Here is a 14834-nt window from a genome sequence, read left to right as displayed (position 1 = left end):
ATTAGCCAAGTGAGCCCCGGCGTTGGCCTGGAACAACTAGTTTTAGTTTATATACTACTGCCTGGTGATTTTCTTACAGGTTACTCTGAATAAAGATTCCCAAACCCTTTTATTATTTCCCCCCTATATGACTGGTGTCATTTTTATTAAAGTAGATACATGAATAATGCTCAAAAATACTGGACATGATTAATTAATTCTCTAATAAAATGTATGCATCACAAAAGTAGCCTTTATGTCTATCTAACAGAATTATTCTCATTCATTAGTAATAACTATCCTTGCCTTTGGCCTTATTTCAAGTGATGGGTATCATTTAGAATTTATAAATAAGGAATAATTAATTAATGCTTGTGTCCACATTTTAAAGTGAACATATTATGAAATATAAGAGATTTTTAACAGGACACATGAAGTTACTGTTGTTCCTTTTTACTACTAAAATATTTACATTATATCTAATATTTTTCTTCATTTGTTGATCAATTTATGCCTGCACTTATATTTCTTCTTTCCCATTTCAGTCCTTATATAGAATTCCTGAAACATATGTTCCCACTGAGTTAGTAGCCCCGATGTTAGTTTACACTACACAAATGATAACTGATAAGGAAATGATGGGATTAGGCTGTTCAGGGACTTGCAATAACTTGCTATGATAAGGGCAGCTGCCGTATCAGTTTTATTAACCCACTAAATCACTACTAATAAATAAGATGATAGCATTTGTCGATCACGTCTGAAAACCAAGATTTGACTGATCAAAGTCTACAAGAAATTAAAATGTAACTTCAAATCAAACAGTCTGTCATGTGCATGAAATCTGTTTGAGAGTTCAAGTATGTTCTCCTTTACTCTGCTGAGCCATTCTGAGCAATGGTGGGATTCAGGCTCTGTTTGCTCACCACTGTACTACTAAGGCCTACTTAGCACTGAGAACTTCAGTAAAATGCTTGCTAAATAAGTTAACATTAACAGTGAAAATTCTTTGAAAGTGTGTATCCTATTATAAATCTCAAAAACCTTTTAACATCTTGCATTGTCCATCAATATAAATATGTATAGATTGCTTATTCATGACATAAAACATTCATAACCATAAAATATGAAGAATTACTCTTCATTACTCTATTGCACCAACAGAATTTTGTTTCAACTTTATTAAAATCTGAAATTAGACTTATTAAAGAGGATAAAACCAGATGTATAGTTTGGACACTGGTGGTCAAACCACGAAAGATAAATAAAACATGAACATGAGATTAGTTTTATCTTGCAGAAAATGTGCAGAGTCTGCCTTTAAGGGTGCTGGTGTTCTTCGCTGGGAGGAGATTTTTAAAGGGAGGGAATGGATGGAGGACTGAGCTCTTAATACTGCCAGCAAACTGACTGTCTGTTCCAAAAGCAGGCTTGGTAGGCGCTCTAGGGTGAGGCTTTCTGACCCACGTTAAGCTTTAGAGATATTTTTTCCCCTTAAGCCACCAGCAGTGGTTTCCTATGTGGTTTCTGATTGTTTCAAATGTTGACGCTGGGGGCCAGCATTGTGGCCTAGAGGGTAAAGCCATCACCTGCCATGCCAGCGTTCCATACAGGCATTGGTTTGAGTCTCTGCTGCTCTACTTCTGAGCCAGCTTCCCAGCTAATGCACCTGGGAAAGCAGCTGAGGATGACCCAAGTGTTTGGGTCCCTGTACCCACGTGGGAGACCCAGAAGAAGCTCCTGGCTTCTGGCTTTGGACTGGCCCAGCTCAGCCCATTGTGGCCACTTGGGGAGTGAACCAGCAGATGGAAGATTTCTCTGTCTCTCCCTCTCTCTTTGTAAACCACTGTCTTTCCAATAAATAAAAATAAATCTTAAAAAAAGTCAACACTGAATGATACCTGGGCCTACACTGTGATTCCATAATTTCAGCTTTTATGCTTGTTTTTATATATCACTTTCTAAAACTATTTTATCTCTTCCTTTCTTTTGAATAAATTTGGTTTATTTTATGTAAATTTTTTTCACCTTTCACTTTTTAATGAGGGAAAGAAATAGTACCTGAACAAAGTTGAGAGTTGTGAGGATTGATCACACTGATACCTGGTTATTTCAGAACTTTGAAAAACAGAACTTAGGGGCCTGCCTTGTGGCACAGCAGGTAAAGCCACATCCTGCAACACCAGCACCCTATATGGGCGCTAGTTTGAATCCTGGCTGCTCCACTTCCGATCCAGATCCCAGCTACTGTGCCTGGTAAAGCAGCGCAAGCGGCTGCAGTGCTGGGGCCTCTGCACCCACAGGGGAGACACAGGGGAGTTTCTGGCACTTGGCTTAGGCCTGGCCTAGCCCTGGCCTGTTGCAGACATTTGGAGAGTGAAGCAGTTGATAGAAGATATCTCTCTCTCCTTCTCTCTCTCCTTCTCTCTCTCCCTCTCTCTCTCTAGCTCTGCCTTTCAAGTAAATAAATAAATCCTTAAAAAATTAAGAAAAACATTACTTAATAATAGACACAGAATTCACTCACAATTTTCAGACTGAACTAACCATGTTCTTGTCCTGTCCATCAATGTTTCCCAAACTTTGAATTTCATAAATGAACCAGTAAAATTGGGAGGGTAATATTGCTCCATGAATCTCAGACATCTAAGGACAGTTTTAGAAATAGTGGTACTACCTTGTTCCTGGAATACAGAATCTTTTGAGTTAATCATGATCCAATATAAGTGATGAAGCTCTAAATGAAATGATTGAACACATTCTGGGTATTTTATGAGACTATGGTAAAAATTAAGAACATTTTAAGGCAGTTGTCATCAGAAGAGATACATAATATTAATATGTTTTAACATGTAATCCAATGGAATTAAAATAAATTAATATCATTTTTGATATAATAATTCAATGAACACAAGACTACTTCAAAAAGTTCTTCAAAAAGTTTATGAAGAATTAATCTTACAAAAATTATCTATGAAATTCTAAATACACATTTTCAGTGAACTGTTAAAAATATTTATTTTTATTTATTTGAAAGGCAGAGCAAGAGAGAGAGAGAGACAGACAGACAGACAGACAGACATCTTCTCTAAATGCCTACAACAACCTGTGTTGGTGCAGGTTGAAGCCAGGAGCCATAAACTCCATTAGGATCTCCTACATGGGTGGCAGGGAACGAAGCATTTGAGCCACCATCTGCTGTCTCTCAGGCTGTGGGTCAATAAGAAGCTGGATTGGAAGTATTGGCAGGACTCAAACTCAGGTACTTCGTTTTGGGATATAGGCATCCTAAGATACAACCTATCCTGCTACTCCACAACAACCATTAATTTAATAAACTCTTTGTAGAACTCTCATACATATCAATCTCAAAATGTTTATTCCTAAAATAATCTCTTAATTCCATTGTCCACAAACTTTTTGAAGTACCCTCATATTAACTGCAGTATGTTTAGGGAACTATATTAAACGTGACAATGACAATAAAATAAGTTTGCAAAATTACTAATGAAAGTGGGAGAAACTATTTCTTGATTTTCTAAGATATTCTTCTTTTTTTTTTTTTTTTTTTTTTTTTTGACAGGCAGAGTAGATAGTAAGAGATAGGAGAGACAGAGAGAAAGGTCTTCCTTTTTGCCGTTGGCTCACCCTCCAATGGTCGCTGTGGCCAGCACATCATGCTTATCCGAAGCCAGGAGCCAGGTGCTTCTCCTGGTCTCCCATGAAGGTGCAGGGCCCAAGGACTTGGGCCATCCTCCACTGCCTTCCCGGACCATGGCAGAGAGCTGGCCTGGAAGAGGGGCAACCGGGATAGAATCTGGCGCCCCAACCGGGACTAGAACCCGGTGTGCCAGTGCCACAAGGCAGAGGATTAGCCTGTTAAGCAACGGTGCCAGCCTCTAAGATATTCTTAACATATTTATATTTCTGTCTTGTTCAATTGTTCATAGTTTACAGACAAAAATATTTTATATAAATTTATGCTATACTAAACAGACATTAGAAATGACAGCTGTGAAAATAATACCATAGAGAAACACTTAGGACAACAATTCCAAGTCAGAAAGTAAACTTGTATTTGTACTACAAATTCATTTTTATATAGAATATAAATATCTCTAAATAAAATGCTTTATGACTGAGGCTTGTGGAAGTGTTGTTGGCACTTTGAGGAAGAATCCAATACATTAATAAATTTTAAGAACTGTTAGATCAGTAAAAAAAATCTTAATAAGACATTTTAAATACCAAAAATTTCAATTGAAATTGTTTGCTGATATGACTGATATCTGAAAAAGTTTAGGCTTTACTATACTAGATGATAAAAGCACAAGCTTTAAATTCAGGTAAGCCTGATTTAAATGCCAACAGTATCACTGTGCTGTATCTGTGGCCCTTGGCAAGTCAATAACCTTTGAACGGCAGTTTTCTCATTTCTTCATTTATAAAATAGCAATTCCTATTTTGTGTCATTATTGGATGGATCAGCGATAATGAGAGACTCAATAAATAATAATACAATTGTATTGCTGATTTTTGATGCATTGAGTCATTAATTTCATATTATTAAGGATATATTAGATTGAAAGAATATTCACTCCTTCATTCATTCTTATACTTTATCTCATTTAATCCTCTACAACAATAGTATGAGATATAGCATACCCCCTTTACTATTGAAAAGCTGAGTGATCTATTCAGTGTCATATAATTATATATGGAATTAGGAGTGACATTAATGCTTGGATTTGGACAAATTAAAACTCCATGTTCATAATCACTATGTAGATACATTATCTTCCAAGATAAAGTTTAAGGATATTCACAGCTCTTGGAAATAAAGACAGAAAAACTTCTGGCTAAGAATAATTAGATCAAAACATCGCCACTTATAAGATTTATAAAATAAAGATCTACATCTAGGTATATCTTTCAATATAAATTAGTAAGATAGGAAAAAATGTAAATTGTTAATGCTTTCTCTTTAGTACATCTAGAGCTCACAGATATCAAATAAATTGCCAGAAGTCACCACATGTTCTATCCAGCTAAGAAGTAGAGCCTCACATGTCACAATGTCAGGGTTAATGATTCACTCCTAATCCTGAAGGCTCCTTCTAGGATTAATTGGCTTTCTCTCTAGTCTGCCTACCCACTCGCTTGTAGATCCTGTCAAGAAGATTTCTCTGCATTGCTTTGCTTCTTTCTTTCCTATCTATCTAAGTCAACACTGTCTCCTCTTTACTTCATCTACACAATTCAACAGGAATCAAATTCAGTAGGAGACTGATTGAGTCTGTTTAGGAGAGGAGATAAGTTCATTTCACATTAAGATAGGCACCAACCAACTGCTATAAGGGCACAAATAAAGTGCTTACAATAATCAATAAGTTAGGGAAAGATTCAAAAGAGGAAATTCATGAGGTTCTTTTAAATGGGTAAGATTTTAATATATATATGTGCGGGAAAGGACATTGTTTTGGGGCTGTGGGGAGACAGCATAAAAAGAGTGACAGATGAGAGTGAAAAGTATTGGGAGTAATAATTTAGTGAGAGCGTAAGTTCTATGATGAAAAATGAGAAGTAGATGATAAGATAGGAAAGCGGGTTGCTACTAAATCATACTGGATCTTGGGTGTCAAAATGAGAAAAGGTTTTGTCTTCAATGGTAGAAATTATGAATCGGTGAAAGTTTCTGAGCACAGGAACTTTAAGATTTAATTGGTACCTTAGAAGGTCAGGTTGGGAAAGTTGAATTGAATGGACTAGAAAGACAGAGCCAAGACCAGGTTATGAAGGTGGGAATGAGGAGAGACAAATCTATGGGCAAGTGACTTGAGTAATCAACAAGGCAAACTCCTAGCTATATCAGTGAATTGAGAACTTAAAATATGGCTAAACTGAGTCATGTTATAAATGTGAAATACATAAAGAATTTCCAAAACTTACTATGAAAACATGTGAAATATGCTATTAGCAATTTTATACTGATTACATGGTAAAATGACAATATTTTGGATATACTGGGTTAAATAAAATATTATTATTGTTAACTTCACCTGTTCTGTTTTACTTTTTTAAGGTACTAGAAGTTTGTGAATCAAGTATGTTGTTACATTATATTTCCATTGATCAGTACAGGGCTAGATGTCAAGGCAGGAAGAGACAGTGGAGAAGCTAGAAAAGTAGTGGTAGAAGAGGAAAGAGGGCCCCATGCTGTGATGGAGAAGCCACAGAAGACTTGTTCTTTGTTTTCTAAGTTTCCTGTATATATTTCTTTAATTTCCAAGACAGATCATGTCAGTATCTGCTTTTGCTTGATGTTACTACCACAGTAATTATTCCCGTGTTTATGTACCAATGCTCAAATTATAGGCAGGAGTCAAAAAAAATTTAGTAACAGTAATAATTATCCTGTAGGGTTTTGTCCAGATGGAGAAATGGACTAAAACAGAAGGATGAGATCAGGTGTAGGGCAAGTGACCAAATAGCTACTCTTTCAAGAAATAGAAAACAGAAAGAAAATAACAGAGCAAGGTGAAGGGGATAGCAGGTCTGAGATGACTTTTTTTGTCTCACATAAAAGAGATCTGGATATTCTTGTATGCAGAAGAAAAAGATAAATGAAAATACAGTGAACAGAGGATATAAGATAAACAAAAGCTTGTAGCTGGGAGTTGTACAGAGATGGCCATAAACCAGAAGAAAAGTGGAAGACACTGAGAGGGGATATATGTGATAGCTTATTTTCTTTATATTTACATTAAGAGACAACCAAAGAGGTGATTTGTGCATGCCATTTGTCTTGAATGGAAAAGAAGAATATGCTAAGAAATTATTTTCTTGGAAAGAAAACTAAAAAGAAAAAAAGCCCTGAACCACGTCAAGGCATTTCTTTCTATTCACAGTTTCCTGCTCCCTGGTTTTGGACTGGCTCTTTGGGAGTGTTGTTGATTGCTCCTGATTGTGCATTTAGTCTTTCACATTCATCTTTCTTCACACTGATGCTTTCAGTATTGGCTTCAAGATTTGTAAATGTTTCATTATTTTTCTCAGAGGGAAGCTATACTTGTAACAAGTACACAGCAGGAAGGTATGGCTCCCAACAAGAAATCACCTCATAATTTAAGTTATTCCAGCAGAAAGCTTAATACTTGATGGTTTTTCTGTGTCATTTTGCTTTCAAAGCATTATACTAAAATCCAAATACTAAATCTAAATACTAAACTAAATACTAAACCTAAAACAAAATTAGTTTTAGTTCTTATAGTTGGTAAATGTCTACTTCATCAAGAAGGGCATACCCGGTGCTAGTCACTGATAAAGGCAATACTTGTTTCATATTTGTGTTAATCCTCACGTACAAGCGTAGAATCTGATATTTGTTCATTGATATGTCTTACTTTGAATGACCTCTTGTTCCAAGCCGCCGGGTTGTTAGGAGGGGAAATTTCTGGCGAATTGTCTGAAAAGAAAGACAACTACTTCAGTTTTTAGAAAATGTGTGGCTCTAATGCAAGACACTCACTCCCAATTGCTTTGATCAAGTAAACGTTGAACTTTAAATGAGCTGTGAATTGAAGAGTTACTATGGAAAATGTATTCAATAGTGCAAATTGGAAAGAAATATATCAGCAGAGGCAGGGAGGTACTTTTCAGGTTGCAATATTCTCTATTTCTAAGGTAGATGATATCTGCACCTAGCTTTGCTTGATAGTAATACCAAAGCAATTTTTACTTTATTTATGTACAAGTGAGATTTGGGTTTCTCAGTTATAATTCCACTCACAGATTTATCCATAATTAAATATCCTTCCCCCACTTTGGAAGATCACATGAAACTTCCACTGCCTTACTTGATAGTAGCATTACAAACATTTTCTTTTGTATGTTCCTTTCCCTAAATTTGCTAAAATGAAGAAAAGGTTATGAAGGTTAAAAAAAAAAAAGAAAAACATGTTCTACATAATACAGGAGTTTTCGCTTGAATGTTATATTCTATACATGAACCTCAGAGCATTCCGTCACAAATTTTTGATCTGTTAATTTCTTGGGGGACTAGATTTTTATCAGATTCTCAAGGTGCTTCAGCAGTCAACAGTTAAGAATATTGTCATATGGCAGACTCACAAAATGTGATGCTAACGTGAACATAAGTTGTCCTATGCAACTTCCTCATTTTATAGAATGAGTCAACTGAGTTTTGAAGAGATTATATGCTTTGCACAGGGTCTCAAAAGGAATTGGATACAGTCCAAGCTAGAAACAGGTCATTTGATGATCACGTTCTATATCTCACTAATCACACAAATAGATAGATTTTCAAAATAGATAAACTAAGCTAAAAAACAAAACAAAACCAGGAGGCTCGACCACAGAATTCATTATTTTCTGAACAATGAGTCCCTCTACAGGTTACTATTTAGATTTCAGTTTACATGAGATACGATATTTGAGACCCACACTTCCTATAATTTCTGAGATATCCCAGGTTCTTAAACAAAGCATGACAAGAATATCAAAGATCAAAGCTTCCCCCCCTCCAAAAAAAAAAAAAACATTATTTCCTGATTCTTCAAAGATTTTAACATACATTAGTATAATAATGCCATATTTATAGGTTCCTATCCTAACCATACAGATTGGGAAGAAAGGAAGATTATTCAATGACAACAATTTAACCAATCCAAACATAAAATCTTGGAGTTTGGAATATAAACATACTGAGGATGAAGTAGAGAATTAGGAGACCTATGTAGTTAACATTAAAAACTTACTAAGAACAAACATACTTGAGCCACCTACATGGTAAGAATAGCCACTAATAGTATTAACAAGAAACTTGTCACCTCATTTAATTTTGCCCCTCCACACAACCCAAATCGGAGTCCTTAACGCTGTTTGAAGGGAAATGCTACTCCTTAAATGAAACTTGTTTTAAGTTCATATTAGATCTTCTGATAGCCAGGGTTCTAATATTCAAAATCAACATAGAAACACATGATAGTTTCAAACACAGTCCTTACAAGATTTCATTTCTGCCTGCAAAGTGAATGTACTACTATTCATTAAGAGAACTATCTCAGATGAACTTGTTTCCATTCTGTTTGCCTGATATGACTTTAGTTATAAAGTAATAGTAGTTATAAAGCAGTAGGCAGTATGTCATTTACCTTTCCAAATGTGGCTGCGCAGGCTGGCTCCAGCTTCTCTTTCCTGCAGAAATCTAAGTAGTGTGCATAAAGGATGCACCTTGGCAAGCAAACTCCTTCACATACAATGTAATTTTCTTCAAGCCTAAGGGAAAAAAGAGGTCAAAAATTAAGTCAAGTATTTTCTTTCTCCTTTTATTTCCACTTTCTCATTGATTTAATACCCATTTTGAATACAGACACATTCGTACAGATGAGTTAATAAGTAGACTTGAATGGACTTTTACAGTTATGGATATTACTAAAAATAATATAACAAGAATTAATGCTAGAAGAGCAAACGGCCCAATGAATATCTGCTAGTGAAATTAAAATAACACAGCTAAAGTAAAATCACTCTGTGAGGTCTAATTCCCCAATAGTAGGTCTTACTCTATATGAATCCTCACTGTATATCATGGCTTGTTCCATGAAACATAAATAGGAATGGTGAAATTAAAGATAGCTGTTTCAGTTAAAAGAATATTTTCAACACAAAAGGGCTCACAGGTTCCAGCTTGGCAAATGTTCCCATTCCTTTACTTTTATTCACACACTAGTTCTGAACCCTAAATAGCTAGGAAAAGATGGTGATACATTCATTTGCAAATACATAATGGCAAACTCATATATTTAAGTCTGAAATAATATTAATCTATTTCTATCCTTATACCTTTTATTATGATCAGTACTATAATTATCTGAAATATCCTATACAACTGAGACATAATATAATTCCTTATAAGTGCCTTCACCCATTTTTTTACAAATGTAACTATATAAAATTTGAAAATCTGAAGATAATTTCATTTATTATTCAGTTAAGTGCAGCAAATATATATTCATATTGCAACATATTGCAACTATGTAAGGAGAACAAAAAGTACAAGACCTACAATTGCTCTAGTGTTGCAAAACAAAACATAAAATAAATTTGCATACAATAAACCAAACACCTGGTTGACAATGAAAATTGAAGATAATCAATTTTTTCACTTCAATTTTCAGTTTTAATTTTTAACACTTCCAAGATAATCCCATATCTTAAGGATAATTCTCAAAAATGGGAATGACTCAATTTTTTCAAATCTTTAACACTTATTTGTTTTAGGAGAAGGTATGGAAAATTCATACAAAATTGTGTGTAATAGTTTCAAAAACTGGAAATTTTTATCAGAAACATTTAGCTGTTTAAAATTAGATATTAATGACACACATATAATGTACACTTTTCATCTGGCTAATTTTGACATTGTTGTCGGCTTTGTTTTAGTTTTCAAAACACTGAGTAATCCTACGCATAGCTACAATGTTTAATTTGGATAAATCTAAGGTTGCTTCCACTCATTCAATTTGAACTGAAAAATGGGAGAGATCTCCCAATATACCTGAAGTCAAAAACATTTTTGACCCAATTATCTTAATGAAAATAGTTGGACCCAAATATTCCAGATAATTAGCTCATTTATTGCTCTAGTGTATTCTTAAGCAGTAATCATGACACCAATTTCAATAATTTAACTAGCTTTTGAGGAATATTTGGTTTATATTTCAAATATTTGAAAAGGTTCAAGTATTTGTCACAAAAAATATAGTATGTATAAATTGTGTTCTAATTTTTAAATGAATAAAAATAAAATTTGATTGTTTCTGATTCTATTTTTGCTGTATTTTACTAATGTTTAGATTATTCTTTACACATAAGCAGATTACATAACTAATTAGTAAATAAGTAGCCTTTTTATTTATTTGCTTGTTTATTATTTGGAATTTGGGAGGAAATTTGTGCTACTATTTCTTTAAACTAGGCAGTAAAGCTTTATATTACATTTTTACTTAAGATCTTTCTTCCTTTTATGATAAATATTACAAAATGCTCTGTATACATATAACACCTACTGATAAACTCAGTTTTAAATAATTTTCACAAAATCAAATTTATGATATTCCATTATAATAAATCATATGACAGGTGTCATAAAAATAGCCAAGCATTTTCTTAAGCTAATAATGATATCTTAACTAATTTTGTATGTCTTTGATTTCAAACACATTTCATCTTACAATCAACACATTATTTTTTATTTGTCCTCTGGATAAAGGCAGTCGTTAAGACCGATTCTCCTTTTAAATTATTTTAATGCCATGTTTTATGAATACAAAACTACCAAATAACAAATATGTAAGTACTAACTTGATTGCATGTTCAGCAAATAAACCATAAAACGTTCATTATATTGCTTACACGGGAAGAAACTGTAGTTTTTATCAATGATGAACAAAATAGTGTCGCTTTTATCTGTATTGCAGATTATTTTCATTTTTCTCAGAATGCCTGTATACTAAATAATCAGCGAAAATGAATGTCTTGGGTAAATTTCTAACTCATCTTCTAAACTTCCCCAGAAAGTTTGAGGGAAAATCCAAGCGTGGAAAGCAAAGATCCTACAGCCGCAGACTTTCACAGCGCGGGCCGGTGCTTGCTCGTACCCCCGTGGGCGAGTCTTACCACTGCAGCGTGAGCTGGGTCTGCTTCTTTTTGTCCTTCATAATCTGCGTGATGGTTTTTTTCTGAGACAGGTGTTGATCGGCTGCTTTGGTTTTGCTGTCATGGTTGTCCGAATCCTCCTCTTCAGAGGAAAAGCTACCGTTATTTAAATGCATTTCTGATCGCAGGTCGAAGGGATGATAAAGAAAAATAGGATATAAAATCAATAAAGTAGCCTGTAAGCGTCCTCAGGTGGCCTATCCGGGGAGGAGGGCGCGAGCGCTAAGCGAAACCCCCTAGAACTCATCTCATGTGTCAAACGTCTCCCGTGGGAAATACAATCTTTCGGAAAGAACATTCTCCCTATGTGCATATTTGGGAAGTGTTTACTTTGATTACCGATGCCCTGCTTACAACACCTCTTCCTCCCGCTCACGTGCCCGGAGGGAGCAGAGCACTCACCTGATTTAACGCCAACCCGCAGCTCCGCGTCTTCCCCGGTCAGCCCGCCGCCCGGAGCGCCCCTGGGCTGCGCTTCAGCCGCCAAGAACCGTCGCTCCTCCGGGTAGCCGAGCAAGCCCTTGCCCAGGAGCTGCAAGCAACAGTCCTGCTGGGTCTCGGGGGAAAGTTTGGGCGAAGCCTGCGCCTGCGAGAAGGCGTCTCCCAACTCTGGGACCCTGGCCATCGTCCTGGCCGTCAGAAACCTCCGCACCGGTCGCTCGGCCCGCACCCCCGCGGAGTCCGGAGCCCGGGATGGGGCGGGGCGGGGCGGGGCGGGGCGGAGGACCCGGGGCCGCAGGGACGGGGGAGGAGACCGCAGCTGCAGGGGCCCCCGGACTGGGCAGAGAAGGGATGAGGTAGGTGCACAGGTGCAGCTCTGACTGCCCGGAGGCAGGCCGAGGGGCCACTGCCTTTCCCCGCCTGTGTGCTGTCCGAGCAGATGCTCTGCTGGGAACTCACTTCCTCACCTGCGCCCGTCACGCCCTTAGCAATGGAGTCCGGGTCCCCACACCCTTTCCTCTTTCTCTTCCCTCTCTTCTTGCCCAGGACACCAGGAACACGTTTCACACCTCAAACTCCCAGGAAGGTATGAGAAAACTTCACTCTCCTCTCTGCAGGCGTAAGTGGGGCCCAGCCACACGTGGGGGAAAAGCGTACCCGAGTCTTTGCGGGCTTATTTACTCCTGGAATAACCCGAGGGGTTGTGAGGGCACTGTTCAGTGGCTGGTAGACAAATCCTACAGCATCACACACTGCTGTGCGCAGAGGCACTCAGACTGGGATTCCTGGGCCTTGCAGCCCCTACCGGATGTGGCCCTCACTTGGCATTTAAGGCCCATCTACAGTATTTTGTAATTTAAAGGCATCCCTGGTGATCCCTCTTCTCAAATACCTAACTGCAGTGAGATGTGCGTTCACTCAAATGAAAATGAAATTGCAATCGTTTTTCCAAACCAAAATGGTAAGTCATGAGTGGTGGAAAAATCATAGCTGTGCTCTCTTTAAGCAGGAGTCCTTGGTGGATACTTGAGGTAGGGTCACCTGATGGCCACATAATCCTCCCATTGCGAGGTGCCTTTATATGCCTACTGCTCTACAGGAAAAGCAAGGTTCCTGCTTGGGCCCACATTGCCTCATCACAACCTATAGCCTGTTGCCCTCTCTTGGAGCATTAGAGAGAGAAATCACCTTTGAGCTTTCATTAATATTAATCTACATTGCATTAAAATTAATGTAGGAAACCCGAAGTGGGACCCATGGTGGTGGTTGACTGATGGGTAAATTAATAGGAAGAGTAATACAGTCTATGAGCAATATCTTGCCTAGGCAGATGAAACTCTGTGCACGGTTTGAATCTCCCCCATTTTACAGCACTACTTGTGGGAAAGGCATCCTTGCTCTGTGCAAGGGTTTCTCTTTACTTGGTACCTCCAGCTGTTGAATTCAGGCTGAGTCCACCCACTTACCCACACACCCAGAGCTCTGGGGTTGTTACCCCACAGGATGACTTTGCACGGCATCTTCTCTGTCAGTTCACTGACTGCCTGGGAACTTGCTCAGGCCACGGGGTTTAGCTCCACATCACTGAATGTCAGGATGCTGTCACCCTCAGACCCAACCTATAAATGGAGTCCTTGTGGTCAACTGCGCATGCTCTGCTCACTTATATCACATAGCCAGAAGAAAAATGTTCAGAAAAATTACTGGACTTTCTTTTTACATTTTTTAAAAATACTGAACATTTGACATCCAAGGTGTGTGTAAGTCATACAGACACTAAGTGAATTTCTGGCAGTTATTCAATTGAACTGATCAGTGGGAAAGCTCAAGATCATTTAAAGTCCTACACAAACTTGTTGCCTTAATTTTAAGTAAACTGTCTGCCTAGCAATATAATGTTAAAGCATTTTGTTATTCTAATTTTTATTTATTTATTTTATGTATGTGAAAAACATATAGACACATGCACAGAGAGATTGAGAGACAGAGAGATTACATTTAACATTCCCCAAATAGTCACAGTAGCCAGGGGTAGGCCAGGCAGAAGACAGGATGCAGTTACTCAATCTAGGTGTCCCACATAGGTGGCAGGGACCCAAGCCCAAAGCTGCATATTGGCAAGAAGCTGGAATGGAAAGCAAGAGCAGGCTCAAACACCTGCTCTCCAGTGTGGAACATGAGTATCCCAAGTGACATCTTAACTTCTATACCAAACAGCCACCCTTTTTTTTTTTTTTTTTGTGATTCTCTTCAGAAATGAATAGATCCATTACAAGTAAGGAGATTGAATCAGTAGTGAAAAAAAATTAACATTAAAAAGTCCAGGACAAGCTGACCTTACTGACAAATTACACAATATCTGAAGAATTAAAATCAACCTTTGTCAAACCTGCGTTGTGGTGCACACAGTGCTCTGCAGAGGCAGGGAAAGCTGTTATCCTAATTTGTGGTTATTATGATTAATTTGAGCTCTAGGGACTGATCTTTTAGTGAAGTAATAATGCTAAACAAGCCATAAGGTCCTGGGCAAAAAAATACATAAATAAGGAGAATGGTCTTTCAAAATAGTGATTCTTAAGATTGTGTTTTAAATATTCTTTTAAAGAAAATTTATGTGAGCTATAAACTCCTCAGGGAGAATACACTTATATATATAATGAACAAAATTCTGTAAA

At 37.2% G+C, this 14834-nt stretch overlaps 1 protein-coding gene across 1 annotated transcript in view; it reads right to left on the bottom strand.

Moving 5' to 3' along the window:
- RFX6 (regulatory factor X6) overlaps positions 1-12343 on the bottom strand; it is a 68983-nt gene extending 56640 nt beyond the window's left edge. The window contains exons 1-4 of the mRNA XM_062187685.1: positions 12121-12343; positions 11680-11836; positions 9153-9276; positions 7383-7444 (exon numbers count right to left, since the gene is read on the bottom strand). Of these exons, the coding sequence (XP_062043669.1) occupies positions 7383-7444; positions 9153-9276; positions 11680-11836; positions 12121-12343 (566 nt within the window). The remainder of the gene's footprint in view (positions 1-7382; positions 7445-9152; positions 9277-11679; positions 11837-12120) is intronic.
- Between the last annotated feature and the right edge of the window lie 2491 nt (positions 12344-14834).

This window comes from Lepus europaeus, chromosome 3 (genome assembly GCF_033115175.1).
Source record: "Lepus europaeus isolate LE1 chromosome 3, mLepTim1.pri, whole genome shotgun sequence".
Lineage (NCBI taxonomy): Eukaryota > Metazoa > Chordata > Mammalia > Lagomorpha > Leporidae > Lepus > Lepus europaeus.
Note: the sequence above shows the minus strand (reverse complement) of the source record. Positions and strands in the feature narration are given on the sequence as shown.